At 42.8% G+C, this 25827-nt stretch overlaps 2 protein-coding genes across 2 annotated transcripts in view; both read left to right on the top strand.

The window, feature by feature from the left end:
• ITCH (itchy E3 ubiquitin protein ligase) overlaps nt 1-13758 on the top strand; it is a 57911-nt gene extending 44153 nt beyond the window's left edge. Inside the window, 11 exon segments of the mRNA XM_030963034.1 lie at nt 330-402; nt 1801-1872; nt 2499-2587; nt 3220-3379; nt 3663-3796; nt 5946-6086; nt 7785-7905; nt 8859-8963; nt 9183-9279; nt 9646-9718; nt 10369-13758. Coding sequence (XP_030818894.1) covers nt 330-402; nt 1801-1872; nt 2499-2587; nt 3220-3379; nt 3663-3796; nt 5946-6086; nt 7785-7905; nt 8859-8963; nt 9183-9279; nt 9646-9718; nt 10369-10468 — 1165 coding nt within the window. The 3' untranslated portion in view covers nt 10469-13758.
• Nucleotides 13759-16631: 2873 nt separating this feature from the next.
• On the top strand, nt 16632-21906 carry DYNLRB1 (dynein light chain roadblock-type 1). The gene is made up of 4 exons (XM_030963033.1): nt 16632-16711; nt 18813-18888; nt 20182-20349; nt 21417-21906. The coding sequence occupies exons 1-4, from the start codon at nt 16709-16711 to the stop codon at nt 21458-21460; spliced, it is 291 nt and encodes a 96-aa protein (XP_030818893.1). The 5' UTR covers nt 16632-16708; the 3' UTR covers nt 21461-21906.
• The last annotated feature ends 3921 nt before the right edge of the window (nt 21907-25827 follow it).

The raw sequence follows: 25827 nt of genomic DNA, 5'->3' as shown, positions 1-25827 counted from the left end.
TTCTTTTTCTGATTTTTTTTTTAGGAACCAGAATGAAGTTGAAACCAGAATTTACCTCCCAAGTTAATTGAATGTCGTCCCTTCTTTATTGTTAGAATCTTTTTTTACAGTTAATGTTCAGGTAGTGTTTTAAATGTACTGTTAAGCATTCCACAGTTTACAAAGGAAGATTTTTCTTTTTAGTTTAAAACCAAGAAATTACACCCCAAAATCAAAAAATGTGACTATATAGCCAGCTAAACCATATAGCTGTATGAGTACATTTGCAGGCTTTTACTTCAGTTACAAAAACACTTGGAAATTCATTTTTTTCCTCCTTTTGGTTGCAGGGACAATGGACCCCAGATAGCTTATGTGCGTGATTTCAAGGCCAAGGTCCATTATTTCAGATTCTGGTGTCAGGTATGGATTCATCTTTTTTGGCAATATTTGCTTGCATTTTTGGTTTTGCTTACACTCTTTCAATGCCTTCTTCAGTGCCCTCCAGTAAAGGAAATTAAACTACTCTAAGGTTAAAGGAGAGTTAAATTAGGAGGGAGTAAATGCAGGAAATGTAGAATCTCATGTAAGCTTTAAAGTGATGTAACTTTTGGCTTTAAAATGTTTTAAAATAAAGGAAAACATAAATTTCCCCACTTTTTTTTTTTTAAGTAGTGGGTTTTCGAATAGCATTTTATTGCTGCTGATAATACAGAAATATATGGAGGCAGTTTTTTTAGAGTTAATATAATATAATAGAGTAATTTACTTTCTCTATGAATACCCACTTGTGGCAGAAAATGCAGGGTATTTGCAACACAACAGACATGTCTAAGCACTGAGGAATATGCTGTGGTGCACATAGGGTGCTCTAACATATCAAATTCCCGTGTGTCAGTCTTGGTCCTCTAAGCTCCTTATATCAAAAGATGAAGTAACTTGATGTTTGGGGAAAAAGTTTTTGGTTTAAATGTTCCAGTTTTCAAGAGTCACTGAATTATCCTTTGAAAATAGTGGAGAGACTAGGCTAGTTTTTCACTTGGAATTTTGTGCAGTATAGCCTGAATATTCTAATTTTTTATTAAATTAACAGGATCACAGAATGGTTTGAGTTGTAAAGGACCTTAAAGATCATCTCATTCCAACTCCCTGCCATGGGTAGGGACACCTTTCACTGTCCCAGGTTGCTCCAAGCCCTGGCCTTGGATACTGCCAGGGATCCAGGGGCAGCCACAGCTGCTCTGGGCACTCTGTGCCAGGGCCTGCCCACTTTCACAGGTGCTGGGAATTCCTTCCCAATATCCCTCCTAGCCCTGCCTCTGGCAGTGGGAAGCCATTTCCTGTGTCCTGTCCAGGCCTTTGTCAATAGTCCCTCTCCATCCTTCTTGTTGGTCCCTTCCAGGTACTGGAAGGCCACAATTAGGTCACCCTGAAGCTTCTCCAGCCTGAACAATCCCAATTCTTTCAGCCTTTTCTTATAGGAGAGGTTCTCCATGTGTCTCATCAATTTTGAGTAGAAAGGCCTCCTCAGCTGGGATGTGTTATTGATCTTCATGTTTTCCAGTATCCTGTAGGAGTGCAATATTTAACCTGTTCTGAGCAGCATCTGGAGGTGTGTTCATGTCACTGTAGATAGCAGTATTGGAACCAATTTATTATTGGATTAAATTACAATTCAGATACCTTGATTGCTGGATTTGTTTTATATTGATTGATGGAATTCAACTGTACTTTTTAATATATACAACAAATAGCAGTCCAAACTGAGTAGTGGAAACTTTAAGTGATTGTACCCTTCATATCTAAAAAATTTCCTTTCAGCAACTTGCAATGCCACAGCATATAAAGATCACCGTGAGCAGGAAAACATTATTTGAGGACTCATTTCAGCAGGTATTGTGTTAAAACATGGGACTAATGGGTATGAAAAGTAGTGTTATTAAATCTATTCTCACCTGTCATTTTTGAACCTTTGATATTTTGCTAATGTTACTTTAAGTTAGACTAACAAAAAAAAATATTTAATAGTTAGGCTGCATTCACACTTACAAGATCATGCTAATATATGTCGTTCTGGCACTGATATATCTGACAAATGTGGTTTTGGGGGTTTTTTCCCCTCAGAATGATTTAAAATCTGAGTTGATTTTGAGGAGACTGCTGGGGCAGAGCAGCACCCCATTCTCAGGATGTTTTTGTATTGTGCTTATGTTTATGCATTTTTCCTCACAATGTGTTGTACTAGCATGGTCTACATACAAACAGTATATTAAGTTGATCTTAGTCTGATTGTCTTGAAATAAGTAATTTTTTTTAAACAAAAAGTTATTAATTCTATTTGCATTATTAGGAGTTAATCTCTGAGACCTAAGGTTAAAATATGAAGGTTTTGTTAAGGTCTGTATACCCTGATTAAAATTTTTCCAAATTATTAAATGCTTGTTAGAAAATAGTAGTAATTCTAACCAATGCTTATAGCTGTTTTGTTAAAAATAATTGATTGTTTTTCTTTCACTAAGATAATGAGCTTCAGCCCTCAGGATCTCCGGAGACGTTTATGGGTTATTTTCCCTGGTGAAGAAGGTTTAGATTATGGAGGTGTGGCAAGGTAAACTACATTGCAATGGCAGATAATAGCTTGTTCTGCTAGTGGTGATGTGAAGACTTCCCCAAAGTACTTAACTGCAGTGCTTTCACAATAGGAGTGAAGTTTATTCCTTAGCTTGGAACATCTGAGGAAGGCAGTTCTGCAAGATGTTTGCATGTCTTAAAACTGTGTAAAATGATTTTCAGTTTGCATTAGGAGTTACTTATCATCTCCATGATTAAAGAGATGCAGTTAACTGAAGTGACCCTTTGACCCAACTGTTAACATCAAAGTAGAGTTTATTGAAAAAGTGAACAGAAATCTACATTTAAATACAAAGTCATGACTGCAATGTAACTGAGAAGTGCATATGTTAATTGGCATTCCCCAGCCCTGGATGTTTAGATCAGGGGTACACTTGTAATGTGCTCATTTAGATAAGAGTGGGTTTTATCCAAGCCACTGACAGTTGTGTATCATTGCAACTTTGCATTTTAATTTGTAATTTGCTGTAGTTTCCCTTGGTGTCAGTGTAGGTCAGCTGCTCTCTGGGAAAGGAGGCCCAACAAGGGCCTGAGTCAACATGAGTTAGCTATAGTAATTTCTGCTGTGATTTATTTTGAAATGTGTTTTTATTGTTTGTGTGATTTCAGGGAGTGGTTCTTTCTGTTGTCACACGAAGTCTTGAACCCCATGTATTGCCTGTTTGAATATGCAGGGAAAGATAACTACTGCTTACAGATAAACCCAGCCTCTTACATCAACCCAGACCACCTGAAATACTTCCGATTCATCGGGAGGTTCATTGCCATGGTAAGTCCTAAAGCAGGAAGCAGGTCTGTCCTGTAATTTTCCTATAAGTAAATACTGTGCCATCAGATGGATAATGATAAAAATCCATTTTTGAGCTGACAATATCAGGTGTTTTGGCTATAACTCCTGTTGGTAAAAGCTACTTCAGCATATTGGCAGTGATGGTACTCAGGTTGGTTTAATTCTTTGGCTGTCAGATTTCATGGGCACAGAGAACAGAATGTTGTCATATTAAGTACTGAAGCATCCTTTGCATTATTTTGTCTGTTTTTGTGTTCCTCAGGCTTTGTTCCATGGGAAGTTCATTGACACTGGTTTCTCTCTGCCATTCTATAAACGTATCCTAAACAAGGCAGTAGGACTCAAGGATTTAGAATCTGTTGACCCAGAGTTTTACAACTCTCTCATCTGGGTAAAGTGAGTTTGACTTTGTTTTGTTCTTGAAATAGCAATACAATGGTTTTGGTTTTCACTTCTGCCAGGAAGTTAGGTGTAAATCTATTACTAACAACCCCACAGAAGAACAAAATCTAATATTGCAGAGCAGTATGGAATTTTTACTGTGAGTTTAGATACACAAAGAATGATTTGTTCATGCAGAGCCTTTCTGGTTCATTGAGTATTCTGTGCAGCATCTTGTGTTGTGTTTTTATTGGCTGTTACTAATTCCGGTTAGACGTACAGATCTGGCAGTGTTGAACCTGGTTACAAATAAAATGGCTTGAGTAAATTTGACTGAGACTTTTCAGATAACTGATTAAAAGAAATCAGGAAATACCCATTTAATGTTTCTCTAATACTGGTTTAGTTAGAAAACAAAATGTTTAGTGCTACAAGAACATGAAGTTAACAAATGGAGTTTATTATTTACTACCACACAGTTCTTCTGTTAGTCACACTTGCAATTTGACCTCAAGGTTGGTATTGAAGATTTAATGCTTTAAAGAAGTTCTAGCTGTCCTGGTATTTTTGCCCCAAGCTTAATGATTCCAGACCATTCCTACCTGCAGCCTTCCATGTCTGCATGGTCAGGCACCTCTCTGTCCATGCTCTTGTGGAGTTCTCCTCTTCCACTCTTTTGCAAATTCCTCTCCAGAGACTAGCAAGTAAAAAGGATGTGGAGTTTCTAGACTACAATTATTTTGGAATTATGTATTACAGGTATTTTAAGAAACAATTTTAAAAACCCCTTCGATCTAAAGCATTGTAATTTTGTACTGATTTTGTCATAGGAGGATGTCACATGTTTTAATCTGTGGTTGATATGCACCATTTGTTTCAGTAACACAGATTTTTTTTCTTTCAGTTAAAAATATTAACAAGTATATTAGAAGAAAAAGACAAATTGAGTAATTTTTTTTCTTCAGCTATAATAAAAACAATTTTGTAGGAAAATTAGTCTTTCTTGTGACAAGAGACAAAACATTTCACTTAGGAATCACACTAAGAATAGTTCTAAACATGGTTTGAAAACTTCATAGAAGGTGTGAGAATAGATTGGGTTTTGAAATGCAAAACTAAATATAAAAGCCAAGATTTTCATCTATAGTGGTGATTTTGGAAGGTTCATATTAAATACTGAGGAGCAGAGAAAGCAGCATGAAATGTTTAAGAATTGGGATAGGAATTTTGTTGGGTTTTCAGAGTAGTATGTTCTGTACTCCATGGATGTGCTGCTAATGTGCCTTCATTTTAATTCAAAGCAATTTCTGTAGTGATAGAAATCTAGGCTGGAGTGCAGAAAAGGCCTTGCCCCTTTGAAAAATCACTTAAGGATGTGAAAATTGGAGAAAAGGCTTCAGACCTCCAAGGGCTGCAGAGTCCTCTCAGTCCAGACCCAAACTTCAGTGTAGCTGGGCCTGCTTTTCTGTAGTGCTGCTGGAGGTACCCCTGAGGAAAGGACTGCACGTTTACAGGGGAGAAGAGCCATGGCCGTCAGGACAGACATAATTTTGTTCCTCACAAAAAAGCAAATTTTATAACTTTGCAGGAAGGGCTCTTTTTCTCATTCCCACAAGTTTGAGGATTTCAGAGATTGGCTGAGTTTGGAAGGAGACTTTTAGAGGTCACCTGCCAAACCTCGGTACCCAAACTGAGCTTGAGCATGTAGCTTTCATTTCCAAAGGGATGGATGATGAAATAAAATCAGCCTTTCATCTGAAGCCTTCCCTCCTCACCCAAGGTTTCATGCAGTACTGTATATTTTGGAAGGATGAAGTTCAGAAGTGCAGTTGCATCATGGGGCTCAATAAACCACAGCTATGTTTTCAAGACTGGCATTGCTGTGTTATGGGTCAGAATAAATATCTGGATTTTGCACTTGATTTCAGAGGAAAACCATCATCAAAACCTCTGTATATACAGGCAGTTCTTCACTTTCCAAAAGCATAAATCAACATATAAACTCCAGGACTTCTGGCAAGGCCATAATTACTGTGTAAAGAACATTTCCTTATCTTGACTATTTAACTCCAAACCTTCTACCTTTAGGTTCTTCATACTCATCTCCTCTGCTGTGTGCAAGTTCTCAACACAGTTATTTAAAACTGTATTTTTTTCCTTCCAGAGAGAATGATATTGAAGAATGTGGCTTGGAAATGTTTTTTTCTGTTGATAAAGAAATACTAGGTGAAATCAAAAGCCACGATTTGAAGCCAAATGGTAGCAACATTCTGGTCACAGAAGAAAATAAAGAAGACTACATCAGGTAAGAATAAGTGAAGACTTTAAAATACTGTCATTTTCTTTCTTTGAGTTCTAGCAACAAAAGACTGTCTGTGTCATCTGAAGCATTGCTGAACAATTGCTAATGCTGGCAACAAATGGCAAGTGTTTGGATACCATATTTGAAATAGGAATATTGATAGAAATAAGTTCCTAAAATCTACTTTTCCTAAAGATCATGCTTAGAAGAAAGTCCACTTTTTTCCTAGTTATCTCAGTTTAGCAGAATACCACGACAAGAATTGTGGCTGTCATGTATTTAATGAAATGTTACATCTGTTTATTAATGTAATTATATTGCTTTATAGCCTGCTGACGTTCTAGCCAGCCATTTCTGGTTCATGTGGGGTTTTGAGGGGTTGTTTTTTGTTGGGGTTTTTTTGAGAACATTTTTGGATGTTTTTGTGAAGATTCTTATTTTTCAAAGATACTTGGAATGGCTATTAGTTTTATCTGGACTGGTCTTGTAGTTGTAACAGTGTTTTGAATGATGTCATAGGTTGTATTGTCATAAAATAAGGATCATATTTGCAGCACCAAAAAGTTTTAAAGCAATAGATTAAGAGTGAAGGAGCATAAGAGTGATTAAGGAATAAACATGTGAACAGTGACCTGCTTTGTCCTGAAATATCCCCTCCTTCCTCAGTGTGCAGCCGTACAGCAGCTCTGATTTAAGGTGTGAACTTCAACATAAAAGCTTGGAGGATGTGCTTGCAAAAAAAGCTGTCACACATTGCAGGCACAAACTAAACTGAATCACTGAGAATTTTTATCTTTGTTACGATGTGTTCTGTGAAGGCTTTTCCATGAGCAGGGGGAGGGAGTTGGGAGTGGGCTCTGTTTTCATCGCGTGAGAAATCCGCAGACATTTCAATGATTCACAAAAGAGGTGGTGTTTGCACCAGAAACATACTGGCATTTGGCAGGAGAGAGGATCTGCAGAAAAACATTCTTCTCTAGTTCCTAGGAACCCAGGGAGAGCTTGGATTACAGTTTCATTCAGATTCTTTTGACTTACTCCAAGTCCTGCTTTAAGTCCCCCAAGTTTCTAGGATTGAAATGAGAAATAGCCACCTCTCCTTTAGAATCCAGTGCTCCTGACAGGTTAGGCTTGAATTCAGCATAATATCTGCTTCTCCCTGGGTTCAGGTTCTCCGGGTCTCCTGCCTGCTTTTCACCCTTTTATTAATGGAGAGTGGAGTTTCTGCCACAGAGCAAAATTTCATGATTAACAGAAACAAATATGGAACTTTCCAAATGGACATAGTCACTGCTTGGTAAGCTGGCAGTCCTGCTGCTCTTCACCAGTACAACTTGACTTGTTTTTTACCTTGTCATGGATAACAACTGAGATTTCTGGGGAGAATATCAGACAAAATCTTCAAACACCTCAGGACTGCTGTGCTCTCATTAATCAGTGAAGAGATGCTGCCTCCTCTTCAAGTCCAAAATACTTCTGTAGCAGAACAGTTGAACACTTAGGGTAATTTAGAGAAAAAATGCAATCATTTGCAAAGAGTAAAGGCTGCTGATAAAATTATATGGTGCTCTATCCCCAGAACTTTCCAGACTTTCCATGTTTATTTTTAACTTGGCTTACAGTTCATCTCAAAATAGGTAAAGATGTGGACTTGGGTTAGCATGAGCCATTTAAATGATCTTGGTGTGTCTTCTTTCCCAGGCTAGTGGCAGAATGGAGACTGTCCCGAGGTGTTGAGGAGCAGACACAGGCTTTCTTTGAAGGCTTCAATGAAATACTGCCACAACAGTATTTGCAGTATTTTGATGCAAAGGAACTGGAGGTAAAGGATTGCTTGGCTATTGCTGGATCCAGGTCATTACACATAAAATAAACTCCAGTCAGTACATCTGAAGAGCAGAACTCATTGAGGCTGACAACTGTTTTATAGGGAATATGGGGGAAACTTCATGGAATAGTATTAATGTGTTTTCCTTAACTTTGCTCTTTGCAGCCAATTTAGATGTTTCTGAATGCCAAGATTCTGTCAGCAGAAATTTCTTACTTTCTTTTGTGATTCTTTCATTTGCCCGTGTTCAAAGAATAAGTAACTTGACAGAATGAGAGATAAAGCCAGATATGCAAGGGATGGTTACATTCAGATTGGGCCAAGTTCTTGGTTTGGGTTTGATCACTCAAAATTACGCTTTCTGAATCATCTGTTCAGTTTGAAAAGTAAAGCCATCAAAACAAAACATCCCATCCCTAGTCAAGAATTGTATTGCTGGGCAAAGATAAACTGGCTTGAATAGAATCCCAGAATGGTTTGGATGGGGATCTTAAATATTCTTGTTCCAGCCCCCTTTCATATGCAGAGACACCTTCCACTGTCTCCAGGACAGGGTGCTCCAAGCCCTGTCCAACCTGGCCTTGGAGACTTCCAGGGATCCAGGGGCAGCCACAGCTGCTCTGAGCACCCTGTGCCAGGGCCTGCCCACCCTCACAGGGGAGAATTTATTCCTAAAATTGCAAACAATTACTCCATTTTTCACAACAGAGATGCTCTCTAATTTGTGACCTCTCCAAATACACTTCATGAACCAGTCTTTGAACCACTTCATCATCAGTTGTTGTTTATAGAAGTTTTGGATGAAGTTTAGAATTAAAACCAAGTGCACTATTTTTGCAGATTCTGCTAAGTGGGGGTCTAGTTGTTTTCTTTTGCTGTGTGCAAGGTCACAGAAGGAAAGTGGAAATTTGTACTCCTCTGCTTATTTCCCTTTTTCTGCCCCAAAGGTGCTTCTCTGTGGAATGCAAGAAATTGACCTGAATGACTGGCAGAGACACACCATCTACAGGCACTACACCAGGACCAGCAGGCAGATTGTGTGGTTCTGGCAGGTTTGCAGATTTTGCTTTATTCTCAGACCAGCAGAAGTTACAGAGCACAGCTCATTGAACAGTGGTCAGAACACTGAGCACACCTGCAGAGTGCAGAGAGAAACTGTTACTGCTAACCCAGCTGTTCCCAACATTACTGTTCGTCTGTGGATGGTGATGATGTAAAAATCTGAAGATTGAATCTACCCCTAAATGTTTATTTCCATTACTGTTTTTCAGTTTGTGAAAGAAATAGATAATGAGAAGAGGATGAGACTCTTGCAGTTTGTGACTGGAACATGCAGATTGCCAGTGGGAGGATTTGCTGACCTCATGGGTATGTATTAATAACCCTTCTAATGCAGGAGATATACTTCTAAAAAGAACCTAATTATATATTTATGGCATTTTTAATGAGTGTTATATTAAATGCTGTTTTGTAAGGCATGCATATACTTGAGCTGTGATGGAAAGAGATGGAAGGAATGTTTACACCTATTTATTGCACTTTAAAATCACTTCAGATGGATGCATTTCTCCACATGTATACTTTGATCCAGGCAGAGCTGTAGAGTGAGACAAATATCCCGTCTCTGTGCAAATAAGTGTAATCCTGTCTTTATTTAAGCCTTGCATGCTTCAGGTGTGTTACAGTGATAGGAAGGTAGCTGGACTATGCCTTGTGTATTGGAATTTTTTACAGGGAGCAATGGACCCCAAAAATTCTGTATCGAAAAAGTTGGAAAGGAAAACTGGTTACCCAGAAGTCATACCTGGTGAGTACATAACAAATCAGAATATTGCTATTGCTCTGATTTTGGTGGCCACAGTCTGCTGTGACATTTTAGTAAGTGGGTAATCTGCTGAAATAGTTGAGACTTCGTGAAAGCAAACACAAATTACACCAGTGAACTATGTTGTTGAATGATAGCTGAACTTCTGAAAAGCTCTTGTGGCATGGAATAGATTCCACTGGGAATTCCATGGATTTGTGTAATATGCTACTGAACAATTAAAGTGATTACCAGTAGTGTCTAACAAGGTTGAGACTGTCTTTTGTTATCACTGAACTCCTTAGTAAAATAGCCACATTCACACACTTCCAGAGAAAAGGTCACTTCTCCTGTTTTCTTTGGGTAGGCAAAACCACACAAGTTGAACATTTCGTATCTGAATGATGACTCTAATTAACCACCTAGAGGTTGGTTTTCCTCCAGCTAGGAAAAGTTAATGAAAGCTATCACTATATCAGCACTTGAATACTAACCTCTGCCCTCAGAAATACATACGTTTATATCAGTAGTCAGCTTTTCTCAGGGTATAAATCCCAGTATCAATCTCCGCAGCAAAAATTCTAGTCACCCAGATTCATAATGGATTTTTTGATTCTTCCTCAGTACATATTTTTGTTTTTTTTATTTTGCAGTTTCAATCGCTTAGACCTTCCACCATATAAAAATTATGAGCAGTTGAAGGAAAAGCTGTTATTTGCAATTGAAGAAACAGAAGGATTTGGGCAAGAGTAGCTGAAATTTGCACCTTGAAGAATGTGAACCCAACACGATGTATGTGCTTCACTTCTTCTGCTTGTTGCACACTTCATTGTAAAGTAGACATGACTTGGATTTATTTAACAGTACTAATGTGTAAATAAATGGATGTTATTCTGAGGTTATCCACCTTAACTCTGGATTTCTACTGAGCACTTTCAGAAATCAAATGCGCAATCCAATGTGGCTACAAGCAACTAACGACCGAAGTAGAGGTTTAATACAGCTTTGGGCTCTGCTTTGTTTTACCATTCATTAATTAGAATGTGTCCTTAATGACTGACAGATTTTTAACAATAGTTTTGTCTTTCCTTTTTAGTAGCATTTTTGCTACTGATGCACTGGGAAGTTCATTGGTAGCTGCAATGCTGCAGCAGCATCCTAAGCCTCCTAACAGCAGTGTCAGAGCCAGACTGGATCCCCCTCCATGCTGTGGGCAGCTCCAATCCTTAAGCTCCTTTTTCTAACTCAAATGTGGCCAGACTGTTTTTCCTTGCCTGGAGTCTGCTCACGTGCCAGCTGGACTGAAGCTGCTGTTAAGGGGATGTCAAACTGTGGCACAAATCCAGGGCATAGCTTCACTTTGGTTTATCCCAATCCTGCTCCTGTCAGCAAAAGAGACACCTGCCCAAAGTTGTTGGAACACTGCTCTGTGCCCTCTGAAGGGTTCTGAGCTTTTGCTGTGTAACATGTTTTAACTTTGAAATCAATATTAACACTGTGGTACTTCATTTGTTTTGCAAAAGACAAGCCCAGCTGGGATTGCACTGATTCCATTGAGGTTCCTGTTTGCAGGCTGTTTGTCAGCAGTGTTAATGGACATTACCCTCGGTGTTTTTCCTACATGTTGCAGTCACTTTGCTCCGAAGAGTTCGTTTGGCTCTCAGGAAGAAGCACAAAACAACTGGATTGAAAAAATGATCCTACTCATCATTTCTGTGGATGAACTGATGTGTGAGACTGGCTGAGGCCAAGAGGATTAGAAAGTTCAGACACGGATTACAGGTTTTGGGGAAGCTGGAGCATCAGTAAACAGTTCTATAAAGTTTGAAACTAATGTTTTTGGGGAGGTTTCTAAGCTAATTCACCCTAAGCTGCTTACAGCTAGTAACTTTTGTAGCGATTTCCTGTTGAATTAACATCTGTTATTTCCTTTTAGAATCTGTTAATTCTTTTCTGGTTTACAATAACATTTTGCATTTTACTGCTCCTTTAGACTGAATGCACTTTTTGGGTCTGGTCAGCCCTTTCCCTTCCCCTGAAGGGAGGAAGTCAGACACCCAGTGAAATGAGCTGTAGCCACAGTGAGAGATGTGACACTTGAAATAACATGTAGCACATACTAAAGCAAACCTGCAGCTCAGAGCACTGGGGCAGGAGCTGCATTTAAGACTCTTTCAGATGACAGAGCTCAAACGGGACAGTGGGAAAGTGAAACACTGAACATTCAGTCTGGAAAAGAGTATTTCTTTCCTGCTGTCTTATCCATCTAAACTGCAAGAGGGAAAAACTGATTCAGGCCTAAGAACCAAGACACTACAGGTTTTAGCTGACTTCACAAGTGTGTCAGAGCTCAGTGATAAATGCTTTGGGTAGGCAGGAGGGTGGGACTTGTCAGGCTTAATTGAAGGAAGGCCTGGGGAGAGGTGCTGATGATACAGAAATGCCCCTCATTTAAAGTTTCATTGATGGTGAGAATTCACCTTCAGGTGTAACTGGGAGGAGAATTGCCAACTTCCACAATATTCGGATCTATGACAGTATACAGCTCATGAGAAAAAATAAAAGCCTTATATATATTTTCTGTTTATATTAATTCTTACAGTGAAATGTAGTTATCTAACATATTTACAAGAGAGATTAAATTAAGCAAGATAATGCAAGGTTAAGCTATGAAAAATAGTCTATGTTCTGCATATTGCTTTACAATTCGTGTAGGGAACCTAGAACTATTGTTCATGTATAAATATCACCCAAAAGGCTGTCAGCCCTATATTTTTAAAATAAAGAGTAGTTATAATTGAAATAGCCTTAGCCCTAGTTCTATAGGGTTTGGCTGTTGAATATTTTTATGGTTGAAATGTTTAGTTCAGGAAAAACTTACCTGCTTGTATATATTTTTGATGTCCAGGATTCCACTTATTCCATTGTTTCTTTAATTTAAATGGCATGTTTATATGTCTTTTCTGCTGTACCAGGATGGGAGAAAGGGGGCTGGATATTCCAAGCACCAGATATGATTTTAAAATACTGCAAATAAAGAATTCATTGAGGGGGAAAAATAATCAGTGAAACATCAGATTTGGCCAAATAGAAAAAATTTAAAGCAACTTTACAGCATTACATTGACAATATTTCTGAAGGCACAAGTTTAGATTTCTTAGGCATTTGACTTGGGAATACTAACAAATCTGTTAAATTTTTACAGCATGTTGTGTATAAGTTAAAAGGAATTAGACAAGCCACTGGTGCACTTTTCAGTTCTTTCTGGGGATCTGGTGAAGCAATACAGGGATGAGCCCAGAGCAGCTGCTATCCCAGATAACAGGTTTTGTGGATTGGATTTACAAGTGAGATTTTCAGCAGAGATTAATTAATTTGTCTCCCATTGCTTCAACTGTTTTAGCTACCTGAGCTGCATAAATTCATAGTATGTCACAAATGTACATTCATATGCAACTGTCAGTTGATCCTAATTACCAAGTATTAAAAGAAATTTTATTTAGAATTTTCCTTCATGAGAATGACATGAGAAAATTAAATACTGAGAATTAACAAAGCCTTATTGTTACAAGTAGCTCAGGAACTGTTCATTTACTAATGACATGCACAGTAAATACATTCTTTATCTGATCTAGTATGGAAGTTTGGGGTTTTTTTAATCCAGTTGCTTGTGTTTAAAAAAAACAATCTTTTTTATTGTTTTGAGAAAAATAAAAAATTGTTTGGGGGGTTAGGGGTTTTTCTTTTGGGTTTTTTAAAAATTTTATTTTACTACATGCTGCACTGGATTTGTAATCTCAACTCTGTTATATTGGTATCTCCAGCCCCCTTTTTTTGTGATGTCTTTTAATTTTCTCCAAGAATCACTGTTTGTGTATATGTGCTCTAGTGAACTCATGTAGAAACTGGGATCAGCAGCACTGGATTGTAAAATACTGTACTGAAATTCATTGTCGATATTTCCTTGCATTGTAATTTCAAATACTCAGGTAACTGTAACAGTATCTCAGTAAGTCAAATACTTTTATAAAACTACTTAAAGAGCTGGTGGTCTGGTCCTTATTCCTTACGTGTGACAGTATATCCAGGTGGAAGTGAATTGTCTGTGTGCTCCTGGGGTGAGGGTCAGGCTGCCTGGACTTGTCCTTCCACTAGGATTCTTCAGGAACAGTTCTTTCCCAAGACCTCATCCACCCTGGCTGATTGCATTGGATGATGAAGAGGAGATTTTGGACACAATTTGTGGATTTTTAGTGCTTGTGGATGCTGCCCTGAGGAGCCAGTGAGGGCTGTGAGGCTGCTGAGGCCTGAGGGAGATGGGGTGGAGGGAGGTTCTGCAGGAGCCACAGCTGTAACATCCCATTGCAGCACTGGGGCAGGGATACCAACAGTGAGGAATGACACTGCAAGGGGTGTGGAGTGGCAGAATGCCACAAAGGAGGGGGGAAAGCTCCACTGAGACCAACCAGCCTTGTGGTGTCCCTGATCCTCCTTGAAGGGGGAGGTGCACTGAGATTCTTCTGTCATGAGAACCTCTCCTGATGGCCACAAGCTTTGCCAGGTAATTGGGATGGGCTTTGCAGTGAGGTTCCAGTTCCTTCAGTGCTCACAGGGATGTCCCATCAGGTCTTAGGTCATAAAATGCTGGACTTGATCATCTCAAAGGTCTCTTCCAACCAAAATTAACCTAGTTAATTTTGTGATTCTGTCTCAGGGACTTGATTCTGTCCAGTTTGGTCGAATGATCCCTAAAGTGGTCATCCTTCCCTGAGGGTGATATTCCCTGCTGCAGACCTTCCCACTGGGTTCTCCCTCTGCTGACTTTTCCAGCTGTTCCCACAGGCTCAGTTAACTCAATTTTGTCAGGGGCAGCAAATCCCAAGGATGATTTTCTGTGCCAAGCAAATACCTGCAATAACAATTGCCTTTTTCTGCAGCAGGGAGGTTGGTGTGGAGTCGCTTCCTCCAAGATTTGAATGGAACCACTTAAAAGCATCCTAGCAAGTTGTGTAAACCCAAAATTTGACACTGCTTTGAGCAGCTTTATATGTATACAACTACAAGGGTATTTCACGTACATCTGAAGTTTATTTTTAAAAGGCAAAAATTAATCACAGTGCAGTGTATGATAAATGTACATCTCGGCTGCACCATTTTTTTTTCTATTTGCTTTAATGATGAGGATGCTAATGTCAGCACCAGCCCTGGGTGGGAGTGTTGAAGGTTTTGTTCATGGCAGGATGGGAATGTTTAAGCAAACCCATGTGTGGTTGGGTTTCTGATGGCAGCTATGTGCTGCTTATTATTGCCCAAATTATCCACCACATCCTTACTATTGCCCAAATCTTACAATTGCACAGACCAGAAATTAAATCAATCCACGGCCAAATGACTTCTTGTAGCCAAGCTGTAAAAATCACTGCTGGACTGGTAAGAGAGATTAGAATTTAACTGAATTAGGTTGCAGAGCTGTAAACAGCCACTAGAAGAGGAAACAGCCATATCTCTTGGATCCTAAAGAAGGATTTTTTTTCCTGATCTCTGGCAATGCCTGATCCAATTTCGATTCTCAACCTGTCAGCCCAGCATTGCACAAATGACAGGGCTAATTGGAGAAATCTTGTTTTCTTTAAGGAGAATACAGACTCTGACAGACTCTGACAGATTGGAGAGGCCAGTGAGCTTACCTGTCAAATCCTGGCTTTCAGAGGGGAAAAAAAAAAATCTAAAAACACTTTATGAGGACATGTTTTACATTTCACCCAATACCAGCTCTCTGTGATTGCTGTGGGAGCTCAGTGTGAGCCCTGTGTCTGTTTGCTGATTCCAGGGTTGTAGTCCCAAAAGAAGGAGCATTCAAACTGGTTGGGAGTAGGTTTAAATTGGATATTGGGAAGAAATTCTTCCCTGTAAGGGTCATGAGGCTCTGGCACAAATCACCCAGAGAACCTATGGCTGCCCCTGGATCCCTGGAAGTGTTGAAGGCCAGCTTGGATGGGGCTTGGAGCAACCTGGAATTGTAGGTGTCCCTGCCCCTGGCATGAGATGGCCTTTAAGGTCCCAAACCATTCTGGGACTCTGTGTCACTTCTAAGCAGAGCCTGAGGTCAGAGGGAAAGTCCCAGCTGCTGCTGTTGTGTGTGTAGAACAGAGGTGGGGTTATGGGCATGCGGTTCTTGGATGTGTAATTTTGTTTTGCCATCAGACTGTGGGACATCCCCAGTCCTTCCCCCAGGGTAGCAGAGAGCTCTCCCTTTCTCATGGCAGGGGCAGCACACACCTTTAGCCTCGGGACGCGGATCCCCGGGGCTGTGGCAGGGAGGTCCCCGGGCTTTAGGGTGCACCGTGCCTTGGAGTGGCTCTGCCCCTGTCCCAGGGGGCTCCCGCAGCAGCTGAGGGGTTGCGGCCATTTGGGGGAAAAAGAACTTCCCACACCGGTTACCGTGGAATCACAGAATGGTTTGGGTGGGAAGGGACCTTTAAAGGCCATCTCATTTCATCCCCTGCCATGGGCACCTTCCACTGCCCCGGGTGGCTCCAAACCACAATGTCCAACCCGGCCCTGGACACTCCCAGGGATCCAGGAGCAGCCACAGCTTCTCTGGGCACCCTGTGCCAGGGCCTGCCTACCCTCACAGGGAAGGATTTCTTCTTAATCTCTAATCTAAACCTCCTCTCTTTCTGAGAGGAGGTTTAACGTGAACCAAGCCCCCTTGTCCTGTCACTCCAGGCTCTTTTAAACTGACTCGTCCCACCTTTCTTGTACGTCCCTTTCAGGTACTGGAAGGATGGGGTTTCACGCTGATGTCCCTAAGGCGCGATCAGGGACCACCGCGTCCCCGGGAGCGTCCTCGGCAGCTCGGGGGGGATTTGTGCGGGCTCCGAGGGGTTGGAGGGTTCGGGGCGGTGTCTCGGAGCGGGCCCGCCCCGCGCTCCAAGCGCTTCCGGAGCAGCGCCGAGGCCGACGCGGAGCGGAGGCGGCGGCGGCTCCATCATGGTGGGTGAGGCCGGTCCCGAGTCCGGGCGGGGCCCCTGTGCCGCTCTCGGGGGTCTCTGTGCCTCCCCGCGCCTCGGGGGCTCCTGCGGCCGGCGCAGGGCGGGGCGGTCCCGGCTCCCCTCAGGCACAGGCGCTGCCCCGCGGGCGGAGCCCGGGTAAAGGCGAGACCCCGCTGCGGCCCGAGGGGGCTGGGAGGGCCCGGCCCCGTTCGGTTCGGTTCGTGTCGGGTTGTGTGTCGGGTTCTGTGTCAGGCTCCCGGGCGGGGCCGTGTTTGTGCGGGGCGGGCCCGGCGGTCCCGCCCGTTCCCCCAGCCCCGGGCCGGGAGCGCTGCGGGTCCCGGCGCTGCCTCCGCGGGGCTGCCCTGGCTCTGCCCGGCCCTGAGTCACTGCGGGCAGAGGCCGAACCTTCCCCCGATCCAGCCCAGCCCCGTGCCGGGGAAACGCTCACTGCGAAACCTGCGTTTCCTCCGGCTGCCAGGGCACTGCCCTAAAGCTGGAAACAGGAAAAAGAGACTGGCTTAGATGTTTAATAACCGGGGCTGTATTTGTTCTGTTGTGATTCTATTGGAGGCTTCTCCCTGCTCAGACGTATGGCTATGGCATGTTGATGAAATTGGGGATCAAATGTATGTCAGAATTTGTAAAGAAATAAATGCTGACCAAAGTTCCAGAGGGAAAATTTAAATTATCTAATAAGATGTATTTTTTAGGCAAACCTAGGAGTTCAGTTATTCCAGATGAAAACAGGAAGATAAAGGCTGCTATTGTACATAAAGCAAAGGATATTTAGCAACAAAATGGTGTTGAGGGAGTGTTTATTCTCCTTTTCTAGAGTGCATTTCTCCTCCTCTATGTGCTATCTCTTATAGTTATCCAGCCCTTCATTAAAATGGGGTTCGTGTGTTTCATGAATTAAATATGTAATTTTGTTCTCTGTACTATTTTTTTGGTCTGGTGAGCTGCACTGGCTTGTGGAGGAATTGGAGGAGCAGGACTTCTGCTTCATAAAGACCAGCTCAGGGGCTCCAATCTCTTATGAGCCACAGGCTGTGTTACCAACAGCACCCTGAGCAAAGTGCTGGTGCTGCTGGGGCTGAGCTGGTGTTTGTTTTGTTGTGTTGGTTGTTAGACGAGGTCTCTTCCCAGGGAACAGGGTGTGTGAGATCTTTGTGCCCGTTTGCTGTGGAGGAAGTGCAGAGGGCTGTCCAGGGAACAGAGCCTTGGCCAAATGCCCCTTGTAGGTCTCACCTGTCCTGGTTCGGGTGATTCTGGTCCCCCTTCCTAAACCATTTCTGGGGGACTCTGCCTTGCAGGATCTGAAAGATGCTACTTGTTTCTGTTTCCTTTAATGGGAATAAAAAATGCCAAATACTTATCCAGCTGTGGAAATCAGCTCAGGTGTGAGGGTTTCTCACCCTATTACAGATGCCATAGTTATATTTAGATGGGTGTCTCGTAGCAGGAAAGTTGTGCAGAAGGTGCTGAAACTTCCTTTGATGGTTTTTATAGAGCAGACAAAGGACTATTGCCTTGGCCTGCATTTACATTTTTCCTTTCTTAAGTTGTAAATTATTGGCAGTGGTTACAGCCTTGCAGCCATCCCAGCACAAATCAGAATTACAAAGAGTGTTCATTCATTGTTTTTCCCCTCACTTCTCTTATTTGTAATTGCTTTTGGCATTCATTTGCTAAAAGGGAAGGTCATCTTGCACCCACAATGCATCTTTTTCCTACGTTTTTCATAAATTCCGTGTCCATTTTCAAAGATGATTTTTGTTTGACACCTAAATGGTAGCAGTCTGACTGCAGCTTCCAGCTGCAAGCCTTCAGCAGGAGGCTTGGGGAGGAGGAGAGAGGGGAGTTCCAGGATGATAATCACAAATGAGTGAAGAGGACAGGCAGATGGAAAAGAACTGGAAAGGTCATGCAGAAAAGGTGGCACCAAAGTACAGACATTTGGCTGTATAAACCAGTGTAGGCAGTGGCTTTTTAATCATCCCTGTGCAGCTTTGTGTTCAGCCACGTTATCCTAAAGCTTTGGTGGGAGGCAAGGAGCAGCTGTAACAGTGTAACCCTGCATTGATTTGTGCTTTGTCTTGCAGGCTGAGGTGGAGGAAACACTGAAGCGAATCCAGAGCCAGAAAGGAGTGCAGGGAATCATCGTGGTTAATTCAGAAGGTGCCGTGTCAGCCTCACTTTTCTGACCTATCGCTCACTCCAAGCACCCCTTTGAGGGCTGCTGCTTGTACCACTTGCACTTAGCTTAGAGTCTGGCTTTGGGAGAGGTTTTCCTGCAGCCCAAGGAGATAGACAGTAGTCAGGCTGCAAAAGAAAATTGGTTTCCAATTTCTGGAAGCTCACATTATTATTTTAGGAAATAAATTAAAATAATTTGCAAAAGCATTGTAATATTTGAATTATGGCAGTGTTTGAAACTGGGTCTGTGAAAACTTTCATCAGTAGCACTGAGGTTCTCACAAGATGGAAATCTTGCTGCTGGACCTGTCCAAAAGCCTGCTGGCCTGGCAGGCTCCAGTTCTTTAGCACTGTCTAGTGCTTGTGGTCTCATGGAACTCATCAGCAAGTTGTCTCTTTTTGGAGTCTCTGAAGAGTTCAACAGACCAACTTCTTCAGAGCATTCTCAATACACTGTGAGCAGCCCAAAAATTGAATATTTCCTGGAAGTAATCCTTAGAAAAGATGACAGCAGCAACATGTGAATATACTGAGGATCAGATCATGCAGCTTGGCTCCTGCTTGCTGCTTTTCTGTGATGGTTGAGTGGTTTGTGCTCTCTGTGCTGCAGTTACTGGAACAGACACCTGGTTCTGCCCTGCAGAATTTGGTACTTGGCTGCTGTGTTCTGACCCAGGAGCTGGGGTTTGACTGGCTTTTGGAGGGAAGACACATCTAATGGGTGGCTGAAGTGTAAGGGAGCTCTGTAAAGCTCTGGCTGAACAGTGTGTCTGCCCTCAAGGCTGTATCACTGAACCAGGAACCTCCCAGGACTGCACCTCCTCTTAGGGCTGACTGTTGGAGCTGTGTGACGCAGCAGCTGATGTCCTCCATAATCACGGGTCCCAGCCTGGTGTAGCTCAATATCACTTAACTGGTGTAGGGGATCCTTTCTGTAGTAAAAAAAGTGTCCCCAGTCAGGAGAAAACGCAGCCAACATTGGTATTTCTTCTCTCCTTTCCAGATGATTATTTTTGTTTAATTTATTTCTATTTTTAACTCTCAAAATGAAAAAGTAAAGCACTGGTGCTACTAGAGGTAAACAGTTCTCACCTATACCTGTGGTCCCACATCTCAGCTTTTTCCTATTTTGTTTTTCTTCGTGTTTTCCTCTTGCCTTCAAAGAGGACACTCCTGACCCCTGGTGCAGTGGCAACTGAGGTTGGACCCGCTGGTGCCCAGAGCAGGGTTGGTTCTGGAGGTTTGTCCCTGAGCCTTGCTGTCCCTGTCCTGCAGGTATTCCCATCAAGAGCACCATAGACAACTCCACCACCATTCAGTACGCCGGCCTCATGCACAGCTTCATCATGAAGGCCAGGAGCACCGTGCGGGACATCGACCCCCAGAACGACCTCACCTTCCTGCGCATCCGCTCCAAGAAAAACGAAATCATGGTTGCTCCAGGTAGGAGAGAGCAGGGTGGGAGCAGCAATCTGGGAATCCAGCAGGATTGTTCTCACTTGAAACTGACACTGTCAGCCTGGAAGGAATCTGCCTGCTGCTTGTGTTCACATTGGATAATCCCTTCTCTCCAAGAAGCTGCTCTACTTTCTGGAGAGTTGAAAGCCTTATCATTGACCTAAGTTTCCTTTGTCATGTTTGAATGTGGCAAATCTCTTCCCTCATTTTGTGTAGATCAAAGTAGAAAGTATTAGATAATGCTTGAGAGGGTGCTGCGCCCTCTCATGCTTTGTTTTTCAGTATAAAACCCTAGGATTTGGAAAGAAAGACATTCTGGGAGCAATTTCCATTCAGAACTGTGGACTGAGTGATAAAACAAGACAGTCCTGACTTTCCAGTTCTGATAAAATTATTAGAGCACACAGTAGCTGTAATCATGAGTCATGGTATACAGCAGCAGCAACCTTCTTTTCAGGAAACATCCTCAGCATTTTGTTGAATTCCAAACCGGGAAGCAGCGGGATGAGTGCAGGTCACTCATGTGGCAGGAATTCAGCCCCATCCCTGCGTGCTCCCTGCTGGGATGGGGCTGGTGGAGAGGCCAAGCAGAGCATGGCAGTTCCCCATGGCAGGCTTGGGTCAGGGCAGATCTTAACACAGGCTCTGGTTCGTGCTGAGGCAGCCTCAGATTTCCACAGGCAGGATGGAAAGAGGAATAAGCATTGCTCCAGCAAAAACAGCTGCAGCCCCAGTGTGCCTGTGAGAGGAGGGCAGTGGCCACCATGCACCAGTGTGGCACGTGCCAGTTACTGAGTTTCCCGGCACAAACTGGGTTAAATTCAGCTGCCTTGGGAATGTGCAGTTTCTAAAGCTGAGAGTTTTTCTCAGTAAAACCCATAAAATAAATGACCTGACACTTGGAGCCTGTTTTGCTCACTGAGAATGAATGTCAGGGCTCTGGAGTTCCCACAGCACATCAGAGAGATGTGAAAAATGTTGGAATTTACTGTTTCTGTATATAAATACCAGCAGTGAAAGAATAATTTTCTTTTTTTTTTTTTCCTCTCCAGATAAAGACTATTTCCTGATTGTCATCCAGAATCCAACTGAATGATTACACTGACTCAGTCTGGTTTTTTTCCCTTTCCCTGTTTTATTTTTTATTTAATGGTAAAAGATAGAGCATTAGTGTTAACTGTGCTGTGACTCTTCAGTAAGGCTTGGGAAAGTTAAAGCAGGTGGTTTTGTTGTCTACAAACAGAAAAATGTCGCTTTTTGTATCACAAGTCGTTTTGAGTGGGAGCTGGTGAGTTGGAATTGGGCAGTAAAAAATGCAACAGATTCTTTTAATAGCTAAAATAATATAATAAAATTCTAATAATAACCAAAAATAACTATTCTTTGTATGCTTCTGTGCTTCTTTCACCACTGAGCTCTGCTTTTACACTCTTAGTTTTGAGTGGCTGTAAATATGACTGCCTGTCCTCTAGTTCTGTCTTACTCTGTTGGTTTTACTTCAAAAAAATCTGACCATAAGAAATTAAAAAGTGTCACCAGTAACTGGTTTTGTCTTATGTGTTTTTCTTCTGAAGATTTTAAGTTTTCTCATGATTGATTGAGTTTTTCTTCAAAAACCAGAACCTTCCTAGGACTGTTTTTGTTTGTCTGTTGCTTTCTCTCAAGGATTTGGCCCAGGGGCATGTGCAGTGCACTCACAATTGGCTCTCGTGTTCAAGTGTTTTCCTGCCACTTTCCCTCTGCTCCAGACAGAATTTTCATGGCTAAGGAAGGCCATCAAGCCCACCCATGGGAGGTCTCACAGCTCTGTAGCCAGTTTGATCTGCTGTTTTCCTATAGTAGTTTTTTATTGATTACTCCAAAATGTGCAAGGGGTTATTTTGGTGGACTTTTTCTTCAGAAAAAAAAAAACAACCAGAAAACAAACAAACAAAACAAAAAACACAAAAAACACAAAAAAACCCCACAAAAACAAAACAAAAGTAAAACAAACAAAAAAACCAAAACAAACCTAACAGGGCTGGGGAGTGCTACAGTAAGTGCAGCTGTGGAGATTTTGGTAAAAATGTTAGTATGTTGGTGTTGACTTGGGACTTGGACACTTGTGGCTTTCAGAGCCCCAGGAAGGGTGGTTGTGTGGGGACTCAAACAGCCAGGGTAACCTGCATGTTTGGGGTTTTGTCTGTGCATTTTCAGACCTGGACATGCATTTTCAGACTGTGTCTAATCTTCCAGGTGGTGGCCATGACCCTGAAGGTCAGAAATGCCTGCTGGGGTCTGCAGCCCTGCAGCATCAGTGCTCTGGGTGTCCCAGCTGCCCCTGTGCCTCAGTGTTGGTTGGTGCTGTTCATGAGCTGCTTCTCCCTTTGCACTAGGTCTGGTTTGAGCCATTCCATCAAAACAGGGAGTGGGGTCTGGAATCCTGCCTGGCCTTTGGAGCAGCTCCTGATACACAGCAGTTTACATAATGCCTGTGATCTGCAATAACTGAATGCTGCCTCCCAAAGAAATTACCTCCAGCAAGCTGAAGTCTGGGTGAAAACTGAACAATGGGGCAAGGCAGGAAAAAAAAAAAAAAGTGACCTCAGTGATCTCTCTCTGTTCTTTGTAACCCAGAGGAATATTTCCTTGGAGATGGTGACCTGCTTATGGATTTTGGCTTTCCCAAGTAGGTGGCAGTGCTACTTCTCTGAAGAGTGGAAAATCTGCAGTGTTCTGCATTCTTTTGGACACTTCCTTAAGGGCAGCTGTCCTACCAGTAGCTTGGGACAGAGAGTGTTGAGTGTTGGTTTTACTTAAAACAAGGTGTAATAAATAACCTATTGCAAAACAAAAGATCATGGCCCTTTTCTGTTGTGTTGAGATCATAAACTTGCATGAAATGACTGAGCTCCTGCTGTGTGCTGGTTGGTTGGAGGGTTGGGGGTTGGTTTGGGGGTTTTATCTCAAGGATTGAGAGCAGCCTGGCATGAAATATACTTGGGGATTTGAAAGAAAGGCTCTTAAGCTGGGTTTGGAGTCAAGGAGTTGGTCAGATCCATCTGGGCAGGGCCTTACTTTGGCCATGTAGTGCCACCTTTACACCAGCACCCAAAATTAATTCAGGTTTATTTTTTAAAACTGGCAAGAGGTGAAGGAAGCTGAAGAACAACAACTGCCATGTAGTCACTATGGAAAAAAGTAACTAAACTAAATAGTAACTAAACGAATAAACTAAACTGAAGTTTATTTGAATCAGAGCCATTAGAGGGTCACAGAGATGGCAGCAATTTCCATGTGTGAAAGTTAAGGGAGGGTTTCACTTTCCTACTTTATCATAAACAGGGTAAAAAAAAAGGATGGATGGAGCTCAGTTTTTGGTCCTGTGCTTCGTGACTCTGAGCCTGGTTATTTGTATGGTAAAATTACTGCCAAACTGAGGAAGAGTAGAAAAATGAGCATTTTGGTTCCAGTCCTTTTTTGTAGCCAGGATCACAGGAGGCCTGGGCAGCCTGTGCCACCTGCACCTTGGAGCTGCTCTGTGCTGGGGCTGGACACTGGCCTGGTTTGCTGTCTTGGAAAAGTCAGTTTTGGTTTTGGGGGATCCCTGTTGAAGGCTGGGGAAACATCTGCTGCTGGGAAAACAAAGCCTGATGGATTAACAAGGTAATGAAAGGGAGTTTGGGGCATGGCTCTGGGCTGGGAAGGGCAGCACCTGGGGCCCCAGGATGGGCTGCCTCTGCTGAGATAAGGCTCTGACAGAGGAGTGGAGGTAACACTGTAAAACACTGTCTACTGAGCTTGTAGACACCTTGTGTGGATTTGTGTTGGCTCCAGAGCCCTCCCAGGGAACTCCTTCCCTGCCTAAGATGGTTGATGAGTGTCCTTCACATACAGGACACGGAGGAGTCCCCATCCCTGTGGCTGCCCCATCCCTGGAAGTGTCCAAGGCCACAACCTGGGACAGTGGAAAAGTGTGGGTAGGTGTTGCCCTGATTTTTTAAGATTTTCTAAACCTTCTGATGTTTACATTCTTGTAGCAAACTTTCTCACACACTTTCTGTAAATAACTTATTGTTTTGCATTCTTTTATGGAAGAAGAGAAATTTGATGGACTGTTGGTTTGTCCAGTGTCATTGGAGAGGTGGCACTGTCACCCTCCAAGCCACTGTCACTTTTGGAAAACTATAAGTGTTGGAGTCAGAAAATAAACTTTCCCTTTTTCTTCACCTTGAGAGCAGCAGTGTGTGCACGTGTGTTGTTTCGTGTCCTATAGCGACAGGCAGGGGTGGGACTGGATGAGAATTACAGAATTCAAAGAATTAAAGAATGACCAGGTTGGAAGAGACCTTCAAGATCATCGAGTCCAACCCAGCCCCAGCCCCTCAACTAAACCCTGGCACCCAGTGCCACATCCAGGCTTTGTTAAACACACCCAGGGATGGGGACTCCACTGCCTCCCCGGGCAGAACATTCCAGAACTTTATCACTCTTTCCATGAAAAACTTTTTCCCAATCTCCAACCTGTATTTCCCCTGGTGCAGCTCGAGGCTGTGTGCTCTGGTTGTGTCAGTGCTGCTGGAGAAAGAGCCCAGCCCCAGGTGAGCACAGGCACCTTTCAGGAGCTGCAGAGAGTGATGGGGGCAGCCCTGAGTCTCCTTTTCTCCAGGCTGAGCACCCCCAGCTCCCTCAGGGGTTGCTCTCAGGGTTTGTGTTCCCAGCCCCTCTCCAGGCTGGCTGCCCCCTCTGGATGTGCTCAAGCATCTCATCGTCCTTCCCAATCTGATTTAAGGTCCCTTCCAACCAAACCAGTCTGTGATTTATGTTTGATCTTCTTTTAGCTACTTCTCTAGGGAACAAAGGCAAAGATCTCACACCAAGAGAGGCTGGGCTAAGGTGAGCAGAGCTACACAAATCCTGGGACCCAGCAGCTGCAGGAGAAGCAGAAGCAGCTGGGGCTGCAGGAGCTCAGACACTGCCTGGGCCAGCAGGAGCCTGAGCATCAACACAGTTCTGTTGGCAAAAACACACTTCCTTTGCCAGGATTACAGGATTCCTTCAGGGAGATTTCCCTCACTGCTGTGGTTTCACAAGATCCAGGAGTGCTCCTTATCAGGTGCTACCCTGTGGAATGCTGGCATGTGGGAAGCTCCTTGCTGATTCCAGGTCATGTTAGGACAGCTTGCTGGTGCCTTAAACCTTTGACCGACTGGGGGAGAGGGGGGCTTGGATCTGAAATGCATCTCCTTAAATGAGGAGTTTTGCCAGTGACATCAGTAAGACCAGGCAAGAGAGGCATTTATGTGTGCAGAATTGTTCGGGAAGCTGAGGGTTGAAGGAAGAAGTGGATAAATAAAATCAAACTTATCTGACCCATATCCCACTTCTGGAAGCACACTAACATGCTGAAAAGCTCCAGAGCTCCTGTGAAATGGAGTTTTTTGTCCCTTTCCAGGTGTCTGAATAATATTCTGTGGAATTATG

The sequence above is a fragment of the Camarhynchus parvulus genome, chromosome 20 (genome assembly GCF_901933205.1).
Source record: "Camarhynchus parvulus chromosome 20, STF_HiC, whole genome shotgun sequence".
Classification (NCBI taxonomy): Eukaryota; Metazoa; Chordata; class Aves; order Passeriformes; family Thraupidae; genus Camarhynchus; species Camarhynchus parvulus.
The sequence above is the reverse complement of the archived record's forward strand: the minus strand, read 5'-3'. Positions and strand labels throughout refer to the sequence as shown.